Source organism: Apodemus sylvaticus, chromosome 10, assembly GCF_947179515.1.
Source record: "Apodemus sylvaticus chromosome 10, mApoSyl1.1, whole genome shotgun sequence".
NCBI classification, from domain to species: domain Eukaryota; kingdom Metazoa; phylum Chordata; class Mammalia; order Rodentia; family Muridae; genus Apodemus; species Apodemus sylvaticus.
Genome location: NC_067481.1, coordinates 49,013,719 through 49,036,877, shown reverse-complemented (window position 1 = coordinate 49,036,877; position 23,159 = coordinate 49,013,719). Strand labels below are relative to the sequence as shown.

The 23,159-nt window shown below is 38.4% G+C and overlaps 1 protein-coding gene and 1 pseudogene across 2 annotated transcripts in view; one reads left to right on the top strand and one right to left on the bottom strand.

Moving 5' to 3' along the window:
- Pafah1b1 (platelet activating factor acetylhydrolase 1b regulatory subunit 1) overlaps positions 1-23,159 on the bottom strand; it is a 52,097-nt gene that overhangs the window by 19,664 nt on the left and 9,274 nt on the right. For both annotated transcript variants that reach the window (XM_052197895.1, XM_052197896.1), the window contains exon 2: positions 5,555-5,764. In XM_052197895.1, coding sequence (XP_052053855.1) covers positions 5,555-5,586 — 32 coding nt within the window. In that variant the 5' untranslated portion in view covers positions 5,587-5,764. The remainder of the gene's footprint in view (positions 1-5,554; positions 5,765-23,159) is intronic.
- On the top strand, positions 6,551-7,271 carry LOC127694375 (60S ribosomal protein L27a-like; annotated as a pseudogene).

The window sequence follows — 23,159 nt, the reverse complement described above, 5'->3', positions numbered from 1 at the left end:
GGCAAGTCGATGTCAATTTAAGACCAGCCTGATTTACAAAGTGAGTGCCAAGCCAGCCTGGGCTACAGAATGAGTCTATGACTCAAAATAAATAAAGTGCCACAATAATGCCAAACAGTACCAAGTAAATTGTAAGAGAGGTAGAAGTGAAAATTATGGTCTTTGAGAGAGATATGGGATTCTTCTCCACATCATTTAATTTCATTATAAAATAAAAACAACTTAAGGCATTCAAAACTTTTTTTAAAAACAAATTTAAAGCATATTCATTAATAAAAAATGTTTTTATATTGAAATTATAATTTTAGAGATTATTTAGAAGAACAAACTGTAGAGAAGACCTTCAAACATTTAAGAAAAGATATAGTGACATCTACCTATAATCCAGCACTCAGAGAGCTGAGAGCCAGCCTGGAATGCATAGCAATAAAGAAAGGACTATGTGGTAACTGTTGGGCATGTGGATAACAACAGAGGTAAAACACATCTTTTCTTCTATACAATCCACAAGCACCAACCCCAGATGGCTTCAACATTATAAAAATATATGATAAAAATTGTATAGTAAGGGACTTTTTTTTTTGGATTTGGTTTTTTTGAGACAGGGTTTCTCTGTGTAGCCCTGGCTGTCCTGGAACTCACTCTGTAGACCAGGCTGGTCTCGAACTCAGAAATCCACCTACCTCTGCCTCCCAGAGTGCTGAGATTACAGGCATGTGCCACCACTGCCCAGCTAGTAAGGGACTTTTTAAAAAAGGTTTATTTATGTCTATGAGCATATACCTGCATGCCAGAAGAGGGCATCAGATCACATTATAAATGGCTGTGAGCCACCATGTGATTGCTGGAAATTGAACTCAGAGCAGTCAGTGCTCTCACCCACTGTGCCTTCTCTGTAGCCAATAAGGCACTTCTGAAGAATGACTCTTCTTTTCTTTTTTTTTCCCCAAGACAGGGTTTCTCTGTGTAGCCCTGGCTATCCTGGAACTCACTCTGTAGACCAGGCTGGCCTCGAACTCAAGAAATCTGCTTGCCTCTGCCTCCCAAGTGCTGGGATTAAAGGCATGTGCCACCACCGCCTGGCCTGAAGAATGACTCTTAAGCAAACATGGAAAGAGCATAGCTTTCACCCAGATGCTGCCATTCCACAAACACACACAGAGAGTTCATAGCACACACAGCACAACACCGACGCACATAAAATATAAATATTTAAAACACACTCACATACATAAAAACCTAAACAGACCTCCAATAATACAAAAGTACATATACATAGGACTAGTCATTATACCATTACTTTTAAGTCCCAAAAATGGGTGACTGGCAAAAAACAAAAAGCAAACAAACAAACAAAAAAAACTAAGCTCTATATACAGTGGAATATTATGTGTTCTCTTTACACACATATATACACCCATACACACAAACATGCATACATACATACATGCAGGGAAGATGGGATCTGTTTGAACTGATATGAAGTAGTTCTAGAACACGCTAAGTTAAAAAAAAAAAAAAAAAAAGGGAAGCCTAAAAAAGCACATACATATAAGGGGCTGAAGAGGTGCTTAGTGGTTATAAGTATATACTACTCTTTCAAAAGAAGAGCCCAGTTCCCAGTACCCACGTTGGAAGGCTATCGATTGCCTCTAATAACCCCAGCTCCAAGGAAATCCAATACCTCTGGCTTCTGTGGGCACTTGCACTGACATTCATATCCCACACAGAGACACACATGCATACATGTAATTAAAACTTTTTTAAATAGCACTTATAAGCCAAGCCTAATGGGCTATGTTGAAAGGCTAAGACACAAGGACTACAAATTTAATGGCTGCTTGTGCTAAAGAATGAGTACAAGGGCAGTCTGAGGAAGTGAATAAGGCTGTCTCAAAATTAAAAAGAAATATAAAGGCCTGGCAGTGGTGATGCACGCTTTTAATCCCAGCACTTGGGAGGCAGAGGCAAGCAGATTTCTTGAGTTTGAGGCCAGCCTGGTCTACAGAGTGAGTTCCAGGACAGCCAGGGCTCCACAGAGAAATCCTGTCTTAAAACAAAACAAAACAAAACAAAAAAAACAAAAAACAACAACAAAAAAAAAAAAACAAAAAACAAAAAAAAAGAAAGAAAGAAAAGAAATATAAAAAGATGTAGTCCAGTGGTTGAGTGCCTATCCAACAGCCCTATGTTTCTACCCAGCACCTACTCTCAACCAACAAACAAAACGAAAAAAGGAGCACAGCAGTTAAGCACATTAAGTAGTCTTGTAAAGGAACCTGGCTCCATGCTCAGCACCCATAAAGCAGCTCACAACCATCTGTATTTGGGTACATTCAGGGACTCTAAGACCCTACTAGGCATGAGGCATACACATAGTACACAATACTCATGTAGACAAAAAATCCCATATACATAAAATTTTTAAAGTAAGCAAAGCAAAAAAGCCCAAACCATAGGCACATGAAACATGTTTAATAAAGGAACATGGAAATATACTAGTTTCTCATATCTTTTTAAAGATTTATTTATTATATATATGTACACTGTAGCTGTCTTCAGACACACCAGATGAGGGCATCAGATCCCATTACAGATGGCTGTGAGTCACCATGTGGTTGCTGGGATTTGAACTCAGGACCACTGGAAGAACAGTACCCTTAACTGCTGAGCCATCTCTCCAGCCCTTGCTTGGTTTTCTGAGTAAAAGTTTTACAAGGTAACCCTGGACTAGACTAGAACTCAGAAGTCCAGCCTGCCTGACTCCCTCATGCTAGATTAAAGGTGTGCACCATAGCACCTGGTTGTTTACTTTTGAAATAGTCATGTGTAGCCCAAGTTGGCCTTGAATTTCCTCTTCCTTTATCTCCATTTCAGGCTTTATGTGATGCTTGGGCCCAAATCATGGGCTTATGCAAACTAAGTAAGCATTCTACAAATGGAGCTGCTTCTCTAGCAAAAGACATTTTAATGTTTATCTGTGTCCTGGCTGGTTTTGTGTCAACTTGACACAAGCTGGAGTTATCACAGAGAACGGAGCTTCAGGTGAGGAAATGTTTCCATGAGATCCAACTGTAAGGCATTTCCTCAATTAGTGATCAAGGGTGGGAGAAATACCAATAATAATACAATCAATCAAATAACTTACAAATGTATTTCATGCCCAGGGTGAATAAGGGGAGAAATTAGAATAGATTATGAATTCTTTCCAGGAAGATAGGTTTTTATAGTAGTACTAGTAACACAATTCTAAAACTAACTGGAGTATTTCAAGATTGGTCAAATGAATCAGTGTTATAACTAGGACATAGAAAATAAGAAAGAAACACACACACACACACACACACACACACACACACACACACAGGATGGAATTATAACAATCATGATATCCTGATTTCTAAAAGATGTTTACGTGTGCATATACCTATCAGTGTTTTGTTTTTGTTTTGTTTTTTCTTTTTCTCTCCCCCACCCCCCCCAAGACAGGGTTTCCCTGTATAGCCCTGGCTGTCCTGGAACTCACTCTATAGACCAGGCTGGCCTCGAACTCAGAAATCCGCCTGCCTCTGCCTCCCAAGTGCTAGGATTAAAGGTGTGAGCTACCACCGCCCGGCTTGTTTTTTCTAATGTATGAGTGTTCCACACGTATGTTTGCCTACATGCCAATAGAGTGATCAGATCCCATTACAGATGGTTGTGGGCCATCATGTCGTTGCTGGAATTGAACTGAGGATCTCTTGAAGAGGTGCTTACTCTTACATGCTGAACTATCTCTCCAGCCCCTTATCAGTTGTTTTTAACCAGGGCATTGGCAATATCTAGAGACTTTTTTTGTTGTGGCATATAATAGGTAGCAGATAGATACACTGCCCACTGTCTTTCTCAATCACATGTATCAAGAATTTTTTTGTTTGTTTTTGTTTTCCAAGACAGGGTTTCTCTATGTAACATTACTAGCTGCCCCAGAACTCATTTCATAGACCAGGCTGGTCTTGAACTCAAGAGATCACCTGCCTCTGCCTCCCAAGTGCTGGGATAAAAGATGTACATGCTTCTGATGTTAGAGGCCTTGAATCCTCTGGAGCTGGAATAATAGACAGTTGTAAGCCACTCCACTTGGATTTTAGGAACCCAGGTCCTTAGCAAGAATAGTACAAACTCCACACTCTGAAACCCTGAGCTAACTCTCTTACTCCTCTTTTTATTTTTTTAAAAGATTTATTTATTAATTATACGTAAGCACACTGTAACTGTCTTCAGATGCTCCAGAAGAGGGTGTCAGATCTTGTTACAGATGGTTGTAAGTCGACATGTAGTTGCTAGGATTTGAACTCAGGACCTTCAGAAGAGCAGTCGGCGCTCTTAACCACTGAGCCATCTCTCCAGCCCCCTTTCTTTTTTAATAACAGACTGTTTCTTGGTTTGGATTTATCTATTCTTTCTTCTTGATTTGTGTAAGTGAAACATTTAAGAACATGCATATATTTCTTGTTCCTTAGTGATAGTTTCCCCCAGATTTAATGTCCAATGATGATTCCTTGCTTAAACCATTTGAGTATTTTTTTATAACATCCTAGATTAAAACAAGCTAAAATTAATCCTAGATTAAAACAAAAAAGCTAAGGAGATAGCTCAGTGGGTAAACTGCTTGCCATTCAAGTATTAGAACCTGAGTTCAGATTCCCCACACTTTTTTTTTACATAAAGAGCTAGATTTGGTGGGCCTGCCTCGAATCCCAGTGCTGAGGATTCCCAGCCAGCCAGCCTTGCCGAATTGCTCAGTAATACATTAGTACTATGTATGGGATAGATACTATCCTAAAAAATAAAACTGCAGAGTAACAGTGGCTTCCATATGCACTTAAGTATGCACCCTACACACACACACACCCTCGAGCTTGTGCACAAATATGCATATATGCACACACCTACAATTACATAAAATTAAGTAATAACTCTTTTGTTCTGCTTTTTTAAGATAGTGTAGCTCTGGATAGCCTGGAACTCACTATGAAGACCAGGTTGACCTCAAATTCAGTGGCCCACGTATATCTGCTTCTTGAATGCTAGGATTAAAGATCTATACGAACCACTCCTGGTAAAACTGAAATTTTTTTTTTTTTAATTAGAAGAGCTATCTATAGCATCGAGTATCTTCCTTTGAGTATAATAAATCTTAAGAAAAATTTTAAAAGGATAAAACCAACTAATCATTCATTTTGCTTTAAACTCAAACATGACAAATAATTAATTCATTGCTAAAAGAAGGTCCAAATTTGAAGCCAAGACAATGTCAACACTAATATAGCAGACACTGGTAAAAATACTTTAAACTTGGGAATTCCCAAGTCTGAATTTTAACAGTTTCGATCACCCTAGTTCCTTCCCTCATCTCATTCTCTTTTGTAACAAGGTCTCAGGTAGCCTGGGGATGACTATGAACTTCCAAAGTAGCAGAGGATAGATGCTACTTTCTACCCTATGTACAGTAAATCATACCTAGTTTATTATTCTAAGAGGTTTCTAAACAGCAGAAAACAGAGAAACTTACAGTTCATCTCGTTGTCTCTGGGACAGCACCATTTTGGCTGTAATGTCAAGCTTAATTGATATAGTGGTATGTCCCTCCAGAAAAATCGAAAGTTCTGATCCCTGGATTTGAATTAAATATGCCACTATGTGGCTTCCACAGAGGGAAAAATGATTCTTTTTTTCAAGTGAATCCAATCAGCAACCAGTCAACAAGTAAGGTTCATTCCACCTAAAAAGAGAGAAAGAAAAAAATAAAATTATTCTCCTCACTTAAAGTTTTATTATTTCTAAATTACTAATTGTAGAACATGGTTGCAATGTGATGATAATGCTAATGTGCATATTAGATGATATATTAAACCTACAGTTTAAAAAAAAATTAGTCAATGCCAAAGTAAGTCCCTATCCCAAAAAACCCAAACTGCTATGTAGACCAGGCATTCTCCTGCCACCAAAAGTGTTTTAGACATAGGTAGTATTCCCAAACCCAGCCACATTTTATGCAGTTAAAAGTACCTTCAATGATCTAATGATGCAAAACAGTACTTTTGTTGCTGTTTTTGAGATGGGGTCTAACAAGGTAGCCCTGGCTGCCTAAGACTCCTAGCAATCCTCCTGCCTCAGCTTCTAATGCTAGGTTTACAGACATGCACCAGCACATCCAGCAACACAGCAATAATTTTAAATTTAACATATTTACCTGTTTAATTTCTATTATTAATATATAGCTGCTCTAGAAAATTCCAATTCTACTTAAAGACAATTTTTTATTTTAATTTATCTTATTTTTGGAGTCAGGGTCTCACTACATCATAGCCCTGGTTGACCTCAACTCATAGGTATCCTCCTGCAGAGGATGGAACATTTTTACAATTCAGCCTAGGGTAAAAAAGAACACAGACATGCTTTTCAGAACAATTACTATGCAGTGAATAAACCTATAGGAAATATGCAGTAATGAGACAGCTCAGTAGAAAAGGCAAAGCCTAACAACCTATAAATCCCTGGGAGCCACATGGTAGAGAGAATCGATTTCTGCAAGTTTTCTGATCTTCAGGTGAGTACACACAATCAATTTAATTAAAAAATAAAATTAGAACCTGAGGTTTAACACAGCAAAACTGCTTACCTAGCTTAAGCAAGGCTCTGAATTCAATAGCTAGAATGAGAGAGAAGAAGAATATTGTGTATAGTATATGTGTGTGCTCAAGTAAGTAAGTATGGCATGTCTATTTGAGTAACAATCTAAGTATGGAGTGTCTATGTATGAAAGTACATAGTGCCCTCTTTCCTTTCTGTCACCCCCATTCCATCCAGACTGAGGAAGACCCAGAAACTCCAGGGCCACATGAGACATGGCCACTGCCAGCACCTAGGAGGCAGCGGGAATGCTGGAGACAAGCATCACCACAGGATCAGCTTTGACAAATACCATCCAGGTTACTTTGGGAAAGTTGGTATGAAGCACTACCACTTGAAGAGGAACCAGAGCTTCTGCCCAACTGTCCACCTGGATAAATTGTGGATGTTGGTCAGTGAGCAGACCCGTGTCAATGCAGCAAAAAAGCAAGCCTGGATTTGCTCCCATCATTGATGTTGTTAGATTGGGCTACTACAGAGTTCTGGGCAAGGGAGAGCTCCCTAAGCAACCTGTCGTTGTGAAGGCCAAATTCTTCAGCAGAAGAGCTGAAGAGAAGATGAAGGGCGTTGGAGGTGCCTGTGTACTGGTGGCTTAAAGGCCACTTCAAGGGTCAATTAAATAGACACAAAAGAAACAACAACAAAAAATTATAAAGATTGTTTGTTTGTTTGTTTGTTTGAGATAGAGTATCTCTATGTAGTCCTGGCTGTCCTGGAACTCACTCTGTAGACCAGGCTGACCTCACAGAGATGTGCCTGCCTCTGCATCCTGACTGCCAAGATTAAAGGCCTGCACCACCACTACCTGGCTAGTTTGAAAGAATTTTAGTATTAATATAAGCAAAATACTCCCAGTTTTAATTGTAGATACTCTAAACAAACGCTGCTATAATAATAGAAAGACAGAATGTACAATTATACCTATGTATTTTATATTAGTGTAGTGAAAGAATACTGAAATATTGTTACTATAAAATCAATCTGATCAAGTCTCTGACTCTAATAATCAATTCGTAGTAAGTAGAGGGCAGAGGACACAAATAGCCTTAGAAACCAAATTACTTTGTTTAAGGAAAGACAGATAGAAAAGGAACCTGAGAATTCAAAGACAAGTTGGTTCAAACCTCCAATCACAGTATTCAAGATATTAAGACAAGAATATCTTCACTAGTTCAAGTTAAATCCTGGCTAAATTATAAGTTTCAAGACCAGTCTGTATTGTCTCAAAAATAAATAAATAAAATATAAAGAGATATTCACCACCTGAAGTTTATGAACCATGTTTAGATCTCAATCCAAACTATAACAAACTATAAAATAAAGCAATGAGCAGACACTTGGAAAAATCTGAGTACTGATTAGAATACTGATTATTAAAAAATTACAAACGTCACTATCCTCTTAGTTTTATCTAGTTAGATTATTTTCCATATAAAGTCTTTTAAAAGTAGAAGCTGAAACTGTGGATGTAGCTCTATGGCAGACAGGTTAGCACACAGACACGTGTATTAAGTTCTTACCATCGCAAACAAATACATCAGAAAAGTAATAGAGGAAAGAAAGGGAATGAGATTTGGATGCAGTAAAAATGGTTAGAGATGATCAAGCTTGAGAATATAATTCCAAAACACAGAGCTCATTAACTGTACTACCATTCAGAGTACAGGTGTATTCCTAAATATGCCATTTTATCCAATTACCTTCACACAGACTTGGAACAGATGTAGCACAGTTGATAGAGTACTTTCCTAGGAGCATGAAACCCTTGATTCCATTTCCAACATTGCATAAAGTGGTACAAACCTCGGATTCCATCACTGGATGGTTAGAAGCAAGAGGATGATCAAGGTTATTCGTAGCTAAGTTCGAGGCCTACTGAAGATACATGAGATCCTTTTTTTTTTTTAGATTCATTTTTTTTTTAATGTATATGAGTACACTGCAGCTGTCAGACACACTAGAGGACAGCATCAGATCTGATTATAGATGGTTGTGAGCCACCATGTGGTTGCTGGGAATTTAACTCAGGACCTCAGTTCTAATATCCTCTAAGCCATCCCTCCAGCCCAGGAGACTCTTTTTCCAAGAACAAAATCCACCAAAACCAAAAAACAACAACAAAAAAACCAAGAACATGTTTCATTTTTGTATAAAGGAAGGGTTTGTGCTCATCACCACCTGACACATTATTATTATTATTACTACTACTGCTGCTGCTGCTGCTGATACTACTACGTTTTGGTTTTTGAGAGACATGGTTTCTCTGTACAGCCCTGGCTATCCTAGAACTCACAAAAATCTGCTTGCCTCTGCCTCCCAAGTGCTGGGATTAAAGGCCTGTGCACCACTGCAGAGCTAGCACTTTTTTTTTCCCTTGGTTTTTTGGATTTGATTTTTTTCTGGAACTCTGAAGACCAGGCTGGCCCTGAGCTCAGAAATCTGCCTGCTTCTGCCTCCCAAGTGCTGGGATTAAAGGCATGCGCCACCACCGCCCGGCCTGGCACATTATTTTTTAAACAAACCAAAATATTATAATAATGAGGAATATTATAATGAAGCAATACTTTAAAGACAGATATAAATCTAATTACAGATTTCTGCTCTCAAATGAATGCAACATAGAGTTCTGAACGTAAAGAAGGTACAACTCAGGAATGGCTTGATAATCATCACATTAAAAGTTTTAAAATTGGGCTAAAGAGATGGCACACCAGTCAGAACACAGACTGTTTTTCCAGAGGAGGATCCAGGTTCAATTTTTAGCACCCACATGGTAGTTCACAACTTTCTCTGTAATTCCAGCTCCAAGGGATCCAATACCCTTACACAAACATACATGTAGGCAAAATATTGATGCACATAAAGTAAAAATAAATTATTTTTAAAGTTTAAAAATGTAGCTGGGAGGTGGTGGCACACGCCTGTAATCCCAGCACTCTGGGAGGCAGAGGCAGGTTGAATTCGAGGCCAGTCTGATCTACAGAGTGAGTTCCAGGACAGCCAGAGCTATACAGAGAAACCCTGTCTCGGAAAAAAAACCAAATCAAAAAAAAAAAAAAAGTAATCAAAACAGGATATTGTCTTTCTCTATGTGCCCTGCCTAAAACAAGGTCTCACTAAGTAGTTTCTTAAACTCACTATGTAGATCAAGCTAGCCTGGAACTCACAAAGTTCTGCCGGCTTCCCTCAGCTTCCCAAAGGCTGGGAATAAAGATTTGAGCCACCATGCCCAGTTCATTTTTTTTTCTTTAATATGCTACAAATTAGGTAAAGTTTACCAAATAGTTTTAGGAAAATATAGGCCAAGGACACATCAGGAAAGAAAGTGTGTAATATCTCAGGAACCAATCAGATGTGATAGTGCATACCTTTAATCCTGGCAAGTAGAAGAAGGCAGATTTCTGAGTTTATAGCCATCCTGGTCTACATAAGAGTTCCAGGACAACTGAGCTACATAGAAAAGATCTAGCCACAACAACAACAAAAGAATTCAGGAACAGATGTGGATGGGGCAGGTAGGGAAATAAAATGGTTTGTTGAGTGAAAATGCTTGCCTCCAAACCTAACAATCTAGGTTTAACCCTTGGACCCCCACATGGAAAGAGAATGTCCTTCTGGACTGTCTTCTGACCGCCCCCCCCAAACACACAATTTTAAAATAAGTAACAAGACTATTAAAAAATTTACATTTTTAATGAGTTATGCCCATTATCTTTTAGTAATTTTTTTGTCTGGTTGATATTTTGAGACAGGGTTTCTCTGTGTAGCCCTGGCTGTCGTGGAACTCATTCTACAAACCAAAGTGGTGAGATTAAAGGCATGTGCCACCACAGCCAGGCTCTTTTAGTTATTTTTATCTACTGCTGAACCAACCTTAACCTATCTTTACTTGTTAGTAACAGATCTTAGTGAATCATGGAATGTTAAAATGTTGGCTTTTGATTTAAAGCTTTCAATTTTCTAACATTAAAAAATGTAAGGATGTGCCCAGCTTACTGGTGCAAACCTTTCTTTGATTCTTTCAAAGGCAAAGGTAGGCAGATCTGAGTTCCAGGTTAGCCAATAAAGAGTTCCAGGAATGCTGGAGCTACACAGAGAAAACCCTGTCTTGAAAGAAAAAAAACCAATAAAGAATGAAAAGTCTAAGTTCTTATCTTAGTCACACAACACTGAGACTAAAGCACAGTTCATTAAAAATGTAAATTCTTTCAACAATCTTGACACTTCTGTGTGTGCACGAGTGTCCATGTGTGTGTCAGGTCAACTTTGGGTAGCTTCTCTATTGCATGTACTGATCTTAGCTTTTTGAATTGGAGTCTCTTTACTTATCCTGAAATTCACTATTTTGGCTACACTGGCAAATGAGTTTCAAGGACCCATCTGTCTCCATCTACAAGAGTGGAGTTCAAAACATAGGCCACCAAAGCTCAGCTTTTTAAAATGAATATGGTGGTATGAATGAGAATGGCTGCTGTAGGTGCATGCGTTTTCTGGGTCTTGGAGGTGTGTCAGGTAGATGGACTCTGAGGCTTCAAAAGCTTCCTGCCATTTCCAGTATACCCTCTCCAGATTAAAACGTGAACTCTCAGCTGTTTCTGATGCCATGCCTGTACTCGTCAAAATGGACTCTATAATCTTCTGAAGCCATAAATCCAATCAGACACTTTTCTTTATCAGTTGCCTTGTTCATGATGTTTTAGCACAGCAACAGGAAAGTTAAACAGTGGGTATTGGGAAACTAAACACAGGTCCTCATGCTTGTACAACAATCAATTTACCCACTGAACTATTTTCTTTGATCTGTTTTCTATAGTTACAAGTAACCCTGGTTCAGTTAGTAAATCATTCATGTAACATTTGAAAATAATTACATATTTTTCAGTAAGTCTTTGGTTTGACCAAAGATTATGACTGGGTGTGATAGAGATCAACACCTAAAATTCCAGCAGGAGAATACAGAATTTAAGGCTAGCCTGGGCTTTTTCATTCCACTAAGAATCACTTCTACCATTCTCAAGTGTAGTAACTTCCAAATTAAAGCAAAGAGCTGAAAGTAGAAATGCTAAAGATTTGACTATCAAAGTAGGTTTTGGGCTTAGGTCAGACAGACTTAGATTCAAAATTTTAAGTCCAAACTAGATATCCAGATTGCTTTTTGGTATTATCAATCACTTGATGTGACCTTTCACTAAAAACATGTATTCTATTATACTCCATGTAATAGATAGTTTTGTATGTCAGCTTGGCTAAGTAAACCATAGTTTTCAAATATTTGGCCACACATTAATGTAGATGTGCCTGTAGAGGTATTTTAGATAGGATTACCATTTAAATCAACCCCCCCCAAAAGGTCAGGATGCCCTGAGGAAGGCCAATTACTCTTTATAATACAAATAGCTTTTAATAGCTAGCAGTTGAAGACCTATAAAAAAAGATTTTCCATATCCTTTGCACCAGAACAGCAATTCTTCCCTTTGCAGTCTGTCAGCCTTCACTTTTAATTTCTTAAAATCAAGTAGGTGAATCTCTCTTCATGAAAATCCTGATAGTTATAGAAAATATATTCCTTTATTTATAGGAGTTTAGAATATCCTTAAAGTGTACAGAATAGCTGGACAAGATGGCTCATGCCTTAGGCAAGCAGAAGCAAGTAGCTCTGAGTTTTAGGCCAGCTTAGGCTAGTGAGTTCCAGAACAGCCAGAGCTGCAAAATGAGGCACTGTCTCATCAACAAGGAAACTGGAAAAAATATCCTCATAGTGCTTAACTTTACTTGGTTTGCTCAAAGAAAATCATTACAAATTTAATGTTTAAAATGGAAGAGAATATATACAAAAATCAAAAACTCTGGGCTTAACAGAAACCTAAGAACTGTATTTTCCCCCTGGCTTTTCAGAAACAAGGTTTTTTTGTAGTCCTGGAACTTGATCTGTGGACCAGCCTGGCTTCAAATTTAAGAGATCTGCCTGCCTCCGCCTACAAGCACTGGGATTAAAAGCATTCATAACCACCACCTAGCCAAAGAACTGTATTCTTAAGTAAAAGAAGTACACTGGTTTTCTCTAAAAAGCTACCAATAGTTTACTGGGGGAGTTGAGCTTCTATTGCCTTGGTATTCTCTATGAAAACTATTATCACTTTGAGGGACAGGAAAAGTAAAAAACCTTAGCAGGTACCCTAGTACATACATTCCCCTTTGGAGGCAGAGGCAGGTAGGTATCTGTGAGTTCAAGGCCAGCCTGAACTACAAAGCAAATTCCAAGCCAGCCAAAGCTACATGATAACATTAACTCCACCAAAAAACACTGGCTGTTCTTCTAGAAGACACAGGTTTGAATCCTTGCACCCACACAGTGGTGCACAAGCACCCGTAACTCCAGTCTAATACCTTCAGTCCTCCATAGGTAATAACTGCATGCAGGAAAAATATCCAAACACATAAAAAAATTTTAAGTAAAAAACTGTTTCAAACATACAACAAAAAAAAGTGTTCTTTTTGGACAAAGATTATTCATAGCTTCCAAATGTAAAAAGAGTGTTCATCTTTAAAACTTCATAAGCCATTTTGAACCCCTGACAGTTTTAAAGAAACTAAGAATTGTTAGGACTTTATTACAGACAGCTCTTTCTAACATTTAAAAATCTCAGCCCAGAAAATAAAACCCCAGATGTTGTTTTTGTGATATATGCCTATAAACAGTGAATTATATAGTAAGAACCAAACCCCACCACTACCGCAGGGGCAGGCGGATTTCTGAGTTCAAGGCCCGCCTGGTCTACAGAGTAAGTTCCAGGACAGCCAGGGCTATACAGAGAAACCCTGTCTCATAGGGAAAAACAAAAAAATTCAAAAACCAGAAAAAAAAAAAAAGGAAAAAAGAAAAAATTGAAAGCTAACAGTGTCAGCAAATCTTATGCATGCTACCAGGGTATGGCTGAGTGTAGAGTGCTTGCTTGCCTGATGTATACAAGGCTATGAGTTCTATCCTTAGCAGCACAAATCAATATACACCCAGCTTCTAGTTTTTTGTTTTGACCCATACAATAAAAAAGAACAGACCAAGCAAGTTCCTCTGACTTCCATGTATTATTCTGTGGTATGTGTGCACATACCATATACACATAATAAAATAAAAGAATATCATTAGGGTCATCCCCTGTAAAATTTCAAATTTTTATTTGTAAGTTCAATTTAATACTAATGAATATTAAATTAGTATTAGCAAAACTCTCAGCAGCTTGCATAAACAGCAGACCCTGAGTTTTATTCACTTTTACATGTTTTTAGATGAAAAAGTTAAGCAAAGTTAACTCCTGTGATTTCCTAGAACCTTGTATATACAAACACACATTTAAGACTTCTCACACTGCACTGTAATTATATGCTGTGGTATCTCAATACTCCTCCAAAGTAGCAACTCCTGGCATAATGTTCATTCTATCTCTAAAATAAATTCACAGTAAATAGCAAACAAATATGCATCTTTTGTTCCCTAACTATCCTACGAATCATAGTAAAACGAAGACCAATTTTTAATGTGGTCTCAGAAAGCAGATAGTATCTCTTCTCTTTTAAAAAGTCAAACAAGGGCTGGGCGGTGGTTTCACATGCCTTTAATCCCAGCACTTGGGAGGCAGAGGCAGGCGGATTTCTGAGTTCGAGGCCAGCCTGGCCTACAGAGTGAGTTCCAGGACGGCCAGAGCTACACAGAGAAACCCTGTCTTGAAAAACAAAACAAAACAAACAAATAAATTCTAAAATCTAGTCAGTTAGATTCATTAAAATTCAGGTACTTGGAGTTGGGTTGGATGTAAATTTGTTTTGTTTTTTGAGACAGGGTCTCTGTGTAGCCCTGAAACCCCCCCTTTGTAGACTAAGCTGGCCTCAAATTCAAGGACCCGCTTGCCTCAGTGCCCCTCTCCCCCATGCTGTGATTCTTAAGCTTGGGGCCTTTTTTTCTTTGAAAAGACTGGCATTGGCATGTATCTGAGCAATACACTGATTGTAACAAACCTACAGAAAGGAAAAAAAAAATCGACAAGCTGCCTCAACACTAAAACTTCAACTTTTTATTACCTTTAGCATGTTCATTACTATTCTGGGTTCTTCTAACATTTTCAAGAGACACTATGAAAACTTGACTAGAATGGTCTACAATTATGATTTTTTTAAAAAGTTAAACCCAAATTGGGTATTGTTGGTGAATGTCTATTAGCCCAGCATACAAGAGGTGGAAAGCAGAGTCATCCTTAGCTACAGAGCAAGTTTAAGGCCAGCCTGGGATATGTGAGACTCTGCCCTTAAAAAAAACAAAACTAAGCTAATCTCAAAACAAAAGAGAAAAAAGCTTAGTAATGCATAATAAAAAACATCCATGTAAGGGGCTGTGGAGATAGCCCAGAGGTTAAGAATGCATCCTGCTCTTCCAGAAAACTCAACTGTATTTCCCAGCACCCATGTTAGCCAGTTCTTAACTAACTGCCTGTACCACTAGCTCCAGGGGATCTGATGCCATGCCATCTTTTGGGACCTCTACAAGTAAGCACACAAGTAACAGACTCTGACACAGACAGACAGACAGACACACACACACACATACACACACACACACCCCTGTAACTGTGTATGTACCTTGTCTTTTGTTTAGGTCAAGATAGTTTCTCTGTGTAGCTCTGGCTCTTCTGGAACTCACTCTGTAGCCTCTAAAAACTCAAGAGATCGGCCTGCCTCTGCCTCTGCTGGCACCCCCACCGCAACATCACCTTGCCTTTTTAACTACAATATTGCAGGATATTTATCATATTGTGAAACCCAGCATTGTGAACTGGAAAATCCTTGTATGGCTCAGCTCTGGCAGACATGTTTTATCCAAGACATTTCTATTTACTATAAACAGGTTGTTGTGCTTTTGCCCTAGCACACACCATAAATCCAAAGTGGTTCTGTAACCAAAATTAAACAAAGTGAACCATACATAGGTCAAGAGGTAAAGCAAGCAATCAACTGAGAGGAAGAGAACCTAAAGAAATAGAAAGGAGGGATATTTACATCAGTGGAGTAGAAGGTCCTTTAAACAGTCAGATATTTGTTCTTGGTTTTGAAGATGGTATTCTCTTTTTCTGTGTGTTACTGCAAGAAACTGAGGTTGGCATTAGGTGTCTTTCCACTATCACCTATACTTATATATACTTATTACCTAATATTTTTAAGTAAGGTCTCCCTTGTCCCCCAGATTTTACCAATTAGTTACACTGTCTGGCCAGTGAGCACCCAGAATGGACATTTCTCTCTGCTTCACCCCAAGAGCTGGGTTTAGATGCACCCTGCATCACAATCAATCACAATCAATCTCAATCTCTCTCTCTCTCTCTCTCTCTCTCTCACACACACACACACACACACACACACACACACACGTCTTATGTGGATGCTGAGGATACAAACTCAAGTTGTTATGGTTATGCCACAACAAGCACATTACCCACTGAAATATGTCCCCAGCCCCAAGATGGGTTTCTCCTAGAGTTATGAACTTGATCCTATAGGAAGCTCTCACTTCTATTAGACAGCAACTGCTCAGAAGTTATAAAAGCAGAATTCCTCAACTGATTTCTAATTATTATCCACAACCCTAATGTTTGTCTCCATTTGTACAAATAACTCAGAAATGGGGCTAGCAAGGTAGCTCTGCAGGTAAAGGTGCTCACCATCAAGCCTAATGATCTGCACTCCATGCATCCCACATAGTGGAAGGGGAAATCCAACTCCAGAAAATTGTTCTCTGACCTCAATACATGAGCTATAGCACACATGCAAATGTACATGCAAAAATCATACAATTTAAAAAAAATTCTGAGATAGTCTCTGCCCTTAAGAAACTTACTCAAGGGCTGGAGAGGTGGCTCAGCGGTTAAGAGCACTGACTGCTCTTCCGTAGGTCCTGAGTTCAAATCCCAGCAACCACATGGTGGCTCACAACCATCCATAATGAAATCCGACACGCCCTCTTCTGGAGTGTCTGAAGACAGCTACAGTGTACTAACATATGATAAATAAATAAATCTTAAAAAAAGTTTAAAAAAAAAAAAAAAAAAAAAAAAAAAAGAAACTTACTCAAGCCGGGCCGTGGTGGCGCACGCCTGAAATCCCAGCACTCTGGGAGGCAGAGGCAGGCAGATTTCTGAGTTCAAGGCCAGCCTGGTCTACAGAGTGAGTTCCAGGACAGCCAGGGCTATACAGAGAAACCCTGTCTCGAGAAAAAAAAAAAAAAAAAAGAAAGAAACTTACTAAAGAACTGAAGATGTGAGCTAAATGGATTTATTCATTATGTCTTGATAGTCTCTATACTATAACATAAAAAAAGATTAAGAAAATATACTCCACTAAAGGGACACACAATACAGTTAAAAGCTAGAAGGGAAAGCAAGGTAAAAACACCAACACAACTGTTGTTCTAACTGACCAAGTCAGTACTATAAGCTAAAAGATTTTAAAGAGATAGAACTGGCAGACAAATCTTTGAGGCATGTTTTAGAAAAAGAAATAATAATGTGGAAAAAATATTCAACTACAAATTTGGAGTTGTTAGGAAATACAGTATTGTATAAAGGCTAAAGATAGCAAACAGCTAGAAAAGGCAGTCACCAGTGTTATCTGTACTCTAAATTCCAGAGTTTCAGAAGTGACATGAGGCTCTCATACTATCAAAGAAAACAAATGAATACTTCTAAATAATGGTGAACTGTGTTTGAGAAAAAGGCAAAAAAGCTGTATTTATTACAGGCATTAGTAAAACCCGTAAGAATAAGAAGATGCAGTAGAGCACACCCCAGCACTTGGAGGCTGAGATCAAAGCTTGAACTGGGCTACAAAGCAAAACAAATCATCAAAACAACAACAAAAACTTCTCCCTACTTTTATTTTATGCTGAAAACTGAGTCCTGGTTTGTAGGAACTGTATTCTGTCAAAGCAATTTATTTCTAGCAGTTTTTCTAAGTCTCTCTTATACTCTGCACCAAGCAGGATAGCACACACATTTAATCAATCCCAGCACTCAGAGGCAGAGGCAGGTGATCTCTGCAAATTAAAGGCCAGCCTGGTCTAGGAGAAAGTTCCAAGGCAATCAGGGGCCCACACTGAGAAGGAGTATATCAATTTTAAATTCTTCTGCTTAAAATCTTTCTAGAATCTGAGGGTATAAAACAGTATCTAGGCCGGGCAATGGTGGCACATGCCTGCAATCCCAGCACTCTGGAAGGCAGAGGCAGGCGGATTTCTGAATTCGAGGCCAGCCTGGTCTTCACACACAAAAAGAAGGCATCAGATCCCATTACAGATGATTGTGAGCCACCATGTGGTTGCTGGGAATTGAACACAGTACCTCTGGAAGAGCAAGCAGTCTGTACTCTTAACCTCTCAGCCATCTTTCCAGCCCTTTTTTTTTTTTTTTTAAACTCAGGGTTGCTTTTATTTTTTAGATTTATTTTATGTATGTCAGTACATTGTCGCTCTCTTCAGACAGATCAGAAGAGGGCATCAGTTGTGAACCACCATGTGGTTGCTGGGAACTGAACTCAGGACCTCTAGAAGAGTAATCAGTGCTCTTAACCACTGAGCCATTTCTCCAGCCCCTAAAAACTTTTTAGTTATACAAGGCCAATAGAAATATATTTACAGTCGGGCAGTGGTGGCACATGCCTTTAATCCCAGCACTTGGGAGGCAGAGGCAGGTGGATTTCTGAGTTCGAGGCCAGCCTGGTCTATACAGTGAGTTCCAGGACAGCCAGTGCTATACAGAGAAACCCTGTCTCTAGAAAAGAAAAAAGAAAAAGAAAAAGAAAGAAAGGAAGGAAGAAAGAAAGAAGGAAAGAAGGAAGAAAGAAAGGTAGAAAGAAAAAGAAAAGGAAAGAAATGAAATATATTTACAAACTTAGTTGTAGCAGGATTTTCCCTGTCCAATTAATTTAAATGTTGGTGCAGCAGGAGGCCTGTGATTGGACAGGGAAAAGGGAGGCAGAGCTAAGAGTTGCAGGGATAGAGAAAGACTGGGAAGAGAAGAGAGGAAGCAAGATGGAGACCAACAAACAGGATGATTCAGAATCAGCGGGGCTTTAGACAGCCACAGGGAAATATAATTTCATATAGGGATAAAATAATTGGAGTAACTTGTATACTCTAGATGGGCAGCTTGTATTATTATCAATTGGTCCTGAAATTATTGTGTGAACATCTTGTATATTGAGAATTTAATTATTAGTATTGTGAGAACATCTTGTATATTGAGTTATGGGTTTCAAGAGTTTTGATTTTACCAGGTTACTGGATATTGTGATATCTAACCTCGTGGTGGGCAGTCATTGCATGGGGCTGACATGACAACAACCTGCCAAGGGAAATTAGTGAGTCAGGTGGAAACATCTCCGGAGCCCCTGGCCAGAGAGTCTGCTGAGATGAGAACACCTGGCTGTGACCCTCTGATGTTGGTGGTGCGTAGCTTGGGAACACATCATTTTCTTTTTTTTTTTTGGTTTTTTTGATTTGGTTTTTTCGAGACAGGGTTTCTCTGTATAGCCCTGGCTATCCTGGAACTCACTCAGCAGACCAGGCTGGCCTCGAACTCAGAAATCCGCCTGCCTCTGCCTCCCAGAGTGCTGGGATTACAGGCGTGCGCCACCACCACCCGGCTTCCATCATTTTCTTTTTATTATTTCCCCACAACACTTAGTCTGACCTGAAAATGGTTAGTATGCAACCTCTAAGTAAATGAATAAACTCAGGTTTTCAAGGTCAAGGAAATGAGGGGTAGAAAAGGAGAAATTTCAGGAATTTGTGATCTGAAATTGATGCTAACAATATTAACTATTCTATATTTAAATTCAAATCATAAAAATTACTAAGAGAAAAAACATTTTAATTAACCAAAGGATAAATTCTGCATGCAAAAACAATCTCATCTAAAAATACTTTATTTACCCATATTCACACCAGCACTCTAAACAATGCAATGTTAGAAACAGTCTAACAGTCTATTTCTGAAGACTATCAAAAAAGTACTAGGTGAAAATAGCCTAAAAAAATCTACAAAGTATCACTCACATTGTTTACTGATATGTACTGAATATAAAAAAACCTAAGACCAGGACAAGTGAGGTGGCTCAGTAGGTAAAAGCTCATCACCAATCTTGACCACCTTAGCCCTAATCCCAGGACCCCCAGATAGAAGGAAAAAAAACAAAACAACTTCTAGAAATGTTTCTGTAAATTTTTCATACACACTTTTTGCTTTGGGTTTTTTTGTTTTGTTTTTGCTTTAAGGCATATATAGCTAGGTGTGGTCGGTAGCACATACCTTTAATTCCAGCACTCAGGAGTCAGAAGCATGCAGATTTTTGAGTTTGAGGCCAACCTGGTCTACAAATAGATTTCCAGGCCAGTAATGGTTAGTGAGATCCTGTCTTAAGCAAGCAAGGAATATATACAAACAGGAGGCATGCAGCTGGGAAAAAAATAAGACAAGATTGAAATACAAAAGGGATATATATATATATATATATATATATATATAAAATTCTTAATATTTCTTTAAATTTTAATATTTCTTTAAAAGAATAAAGCTTTAAAAGCTTTGATAGTAGTTACACGGGTATTGTTATATAATTTTTTCTGTATACATAATGTATCATATAATAAAAAACAAAATGATTCTAGAGACAGAGCAGGTTAAGAACACAACCTGTTCTACCAGAGGACCCAAAGTTGGTTCCCAACAACCATACCATATAGCTCACAGCCACCTTCTTTCAGTTCCAAAGGACTGGATGCCTACTTCTGGCCTCTATGAACACCTACATTCACATGTACAAATCCAAACACAGACACAAAGTTAAAAAATAAAGCTTAGATAGACATTGTAGAGCATACTTTAAATTCCAACATTCAGGAGGCAGAGGTAGGCAGATGCCTAAATTCAAGGCCAGCCTGATCTACAAGTTTATTACATTGTGAGTTCCAGGACATCCAGGGCTATGTAGAAAGACCCTCTTTCAAAACAAACAGAAAATCCAAACAAAACAAAAAAAGGTAAATAAAAATAAACTGTAAAATTTTAAGAAAACTTATGACTGTGCATAGGTCCCTTACAGGAAGAATTAAGTTAGTCCCATATTTTTTGTTACTTGTTTTGGTTTGGTTTATAAAACAAGGTCCTAAATGGGTTGCCCAGGTTGGCTTTGACCTTGTAAGGTCAGCTTCTCAAGAAACTGGGATTACAGACACCCACCATTTCTAACCAGTCCTATATTTTGATGTCTTACTGAATAGAATTTTGGAGTCAAATATCAAAGGTTTAAATATCATCCTACTGGCTGGTTTTGTGTGACAACCTGACACAAGCTGGAGTTATCACAGAGAAAGGAGCCTTCCTTGAGAAAAAAATGCCTCATGAGATCCAGCTGTAAGGCATTTTCTCAATTAGCAATCAAGGGAAAGAGGGCCCATTGTGGATGGTGCCATCTCTGGGCTGGCAGACCTGGATTCTACAAGAAAGCAAGCTGAGTGAGCCAGGGGAAGCAATCCAACAAGCAGCACCCCTCCATGGCCTCCGCATCAGCTTCAGCCTCCAAGTTCCTGCCCTGTGTGGATTCCTGTCCTGATTTCCTTTGGCAATGAACAGCAATGCGAAGTGTGTGTATGTATGTGTGTATATATATATACACGTATACACACACACACACACGTATAAACTAAAAGCTGAATTAACCATTTCCTCCCCAACTTGCTTCTTGATTATGATGTTTTAGGCAGGAATACAAACCCCGACTAAGACAATCACTTTGGTGCCTAGAGGCATAGGTCAGTGGTAGTTCTGTATGGCTGGATTTCTAATCACCAGGAAAAATACAATCAATCTGATCTTTTTGAATCAGATTAGTTATTCACAAACTGGGGAGACATGGCTCAGTAGTTCTTGAAAGAACTCCCTGGTCTTCCAGAGAACCTGTTTGATTCCCAGCAACCCACAACTTCTCTTAACTCCAGTCCAGAAGATTCAATACCCTCTTCTGGACTCCTCCAGTAACAAGCACAAATATGGTACACAGATACAAATTCAGGCAAAACACCCACATACATAGAATAAAATTAAAGAAAGAAAGAAAGCTGGGAAGGAAGGACTTAAGAACTGTGGTTTAAGAAAATTTATCAAGAGATGGGGGTTTCTGGAAGGGAAACTAGGAAAACTTTATTTACATTTGAATGTAAATAAAGAAAATATCCACTTTAAAAAAAAAAGAGGGGGCTGGAGAGATGGATCAGCGGTTAAGAGCACTGACTGCTGCTCTTCCAAAGGTCCTGAGTTCAAATCCCAGCAACCACATGGTGGCTCAACCATCTGTAATGAGATCTGATGCCCTCTGGAGTGTCTGAAGACAGCTACAGTGTACTTACATATAATAAATAAATAAATCTTTTTTTTAAAAAAGGAAATTTATGTAGCAGCTTTATTTACTATCCTATACAACTCTTATTTAGTAAATTGTTTCTCAATTCCACTTTCTCATTCAAGCTACCTACTTTCCTCTTCCCACTTCACCTAGTATTCACAATTCTACTTAAATTTTTCTTCAGTCAATAATCTTCATTGCCATTATATTTCAAATAGTAATCTTTCTTTTCTGAAAAACTGTGACCTCCACACTGCAATCTATCATCTTTGTTGCCACCCATATAAAATATGTAATACACAATTTATCAGAAAGCTTGCCTTTGCTTGAACTTGTTTAATGACTTCTAGATTACCTACTAGCTATACAGAACATACAAATTATAATCAGTTTAGCTCATATAATTTTCCATCCACATATCCCACAATCTCCTCTCCCAAACTCTACCAGTATACATGTAAGGAATTTCCATGTTTTTGTACCACTATGTTGCTGTTTCTACCGACATGACCTTCCCCAGTGTCTGCTCAAATTACTTAAAAAGAGTCATTTCAAAATTCATCTTTCAAATAACTGCCTGTAACTCCAATTGAAGGAACCCTACCTCTCTTTGTCTTTTGAGGGCTCTTTAAGACATATGGTATTAAAAACAAATATTCAGTTTCTAATTAGTCAAAATACTTTTTATTAATTTAACTGACCTACTTCAATCTTATTTGGGGGCAACTATAATGGTATGTTGTAATTCTATTCTTAGGAGGCTGTGGCAAAAGTCTTTAATCTTTAGTGAAGAAGTTGCAGGCATAAACTAGATCACATTACGGGATCTCACCACACACGGTGGCATGATTTTAATCCCAGGACTCAGGAGGCTGATGGATCTCTCCGAGTTCCAGGCCAGGCAAAGATACATACATAGTGAGACCCTGTTTTAACACACACCCCCAATAAAACCACAAGATGCTACTTTTTAAAAAAAATAAAAAAGCAAACAAGCAAACAAATCTGTAAAAAAAAAAAATTACATTCATTACATATATGGT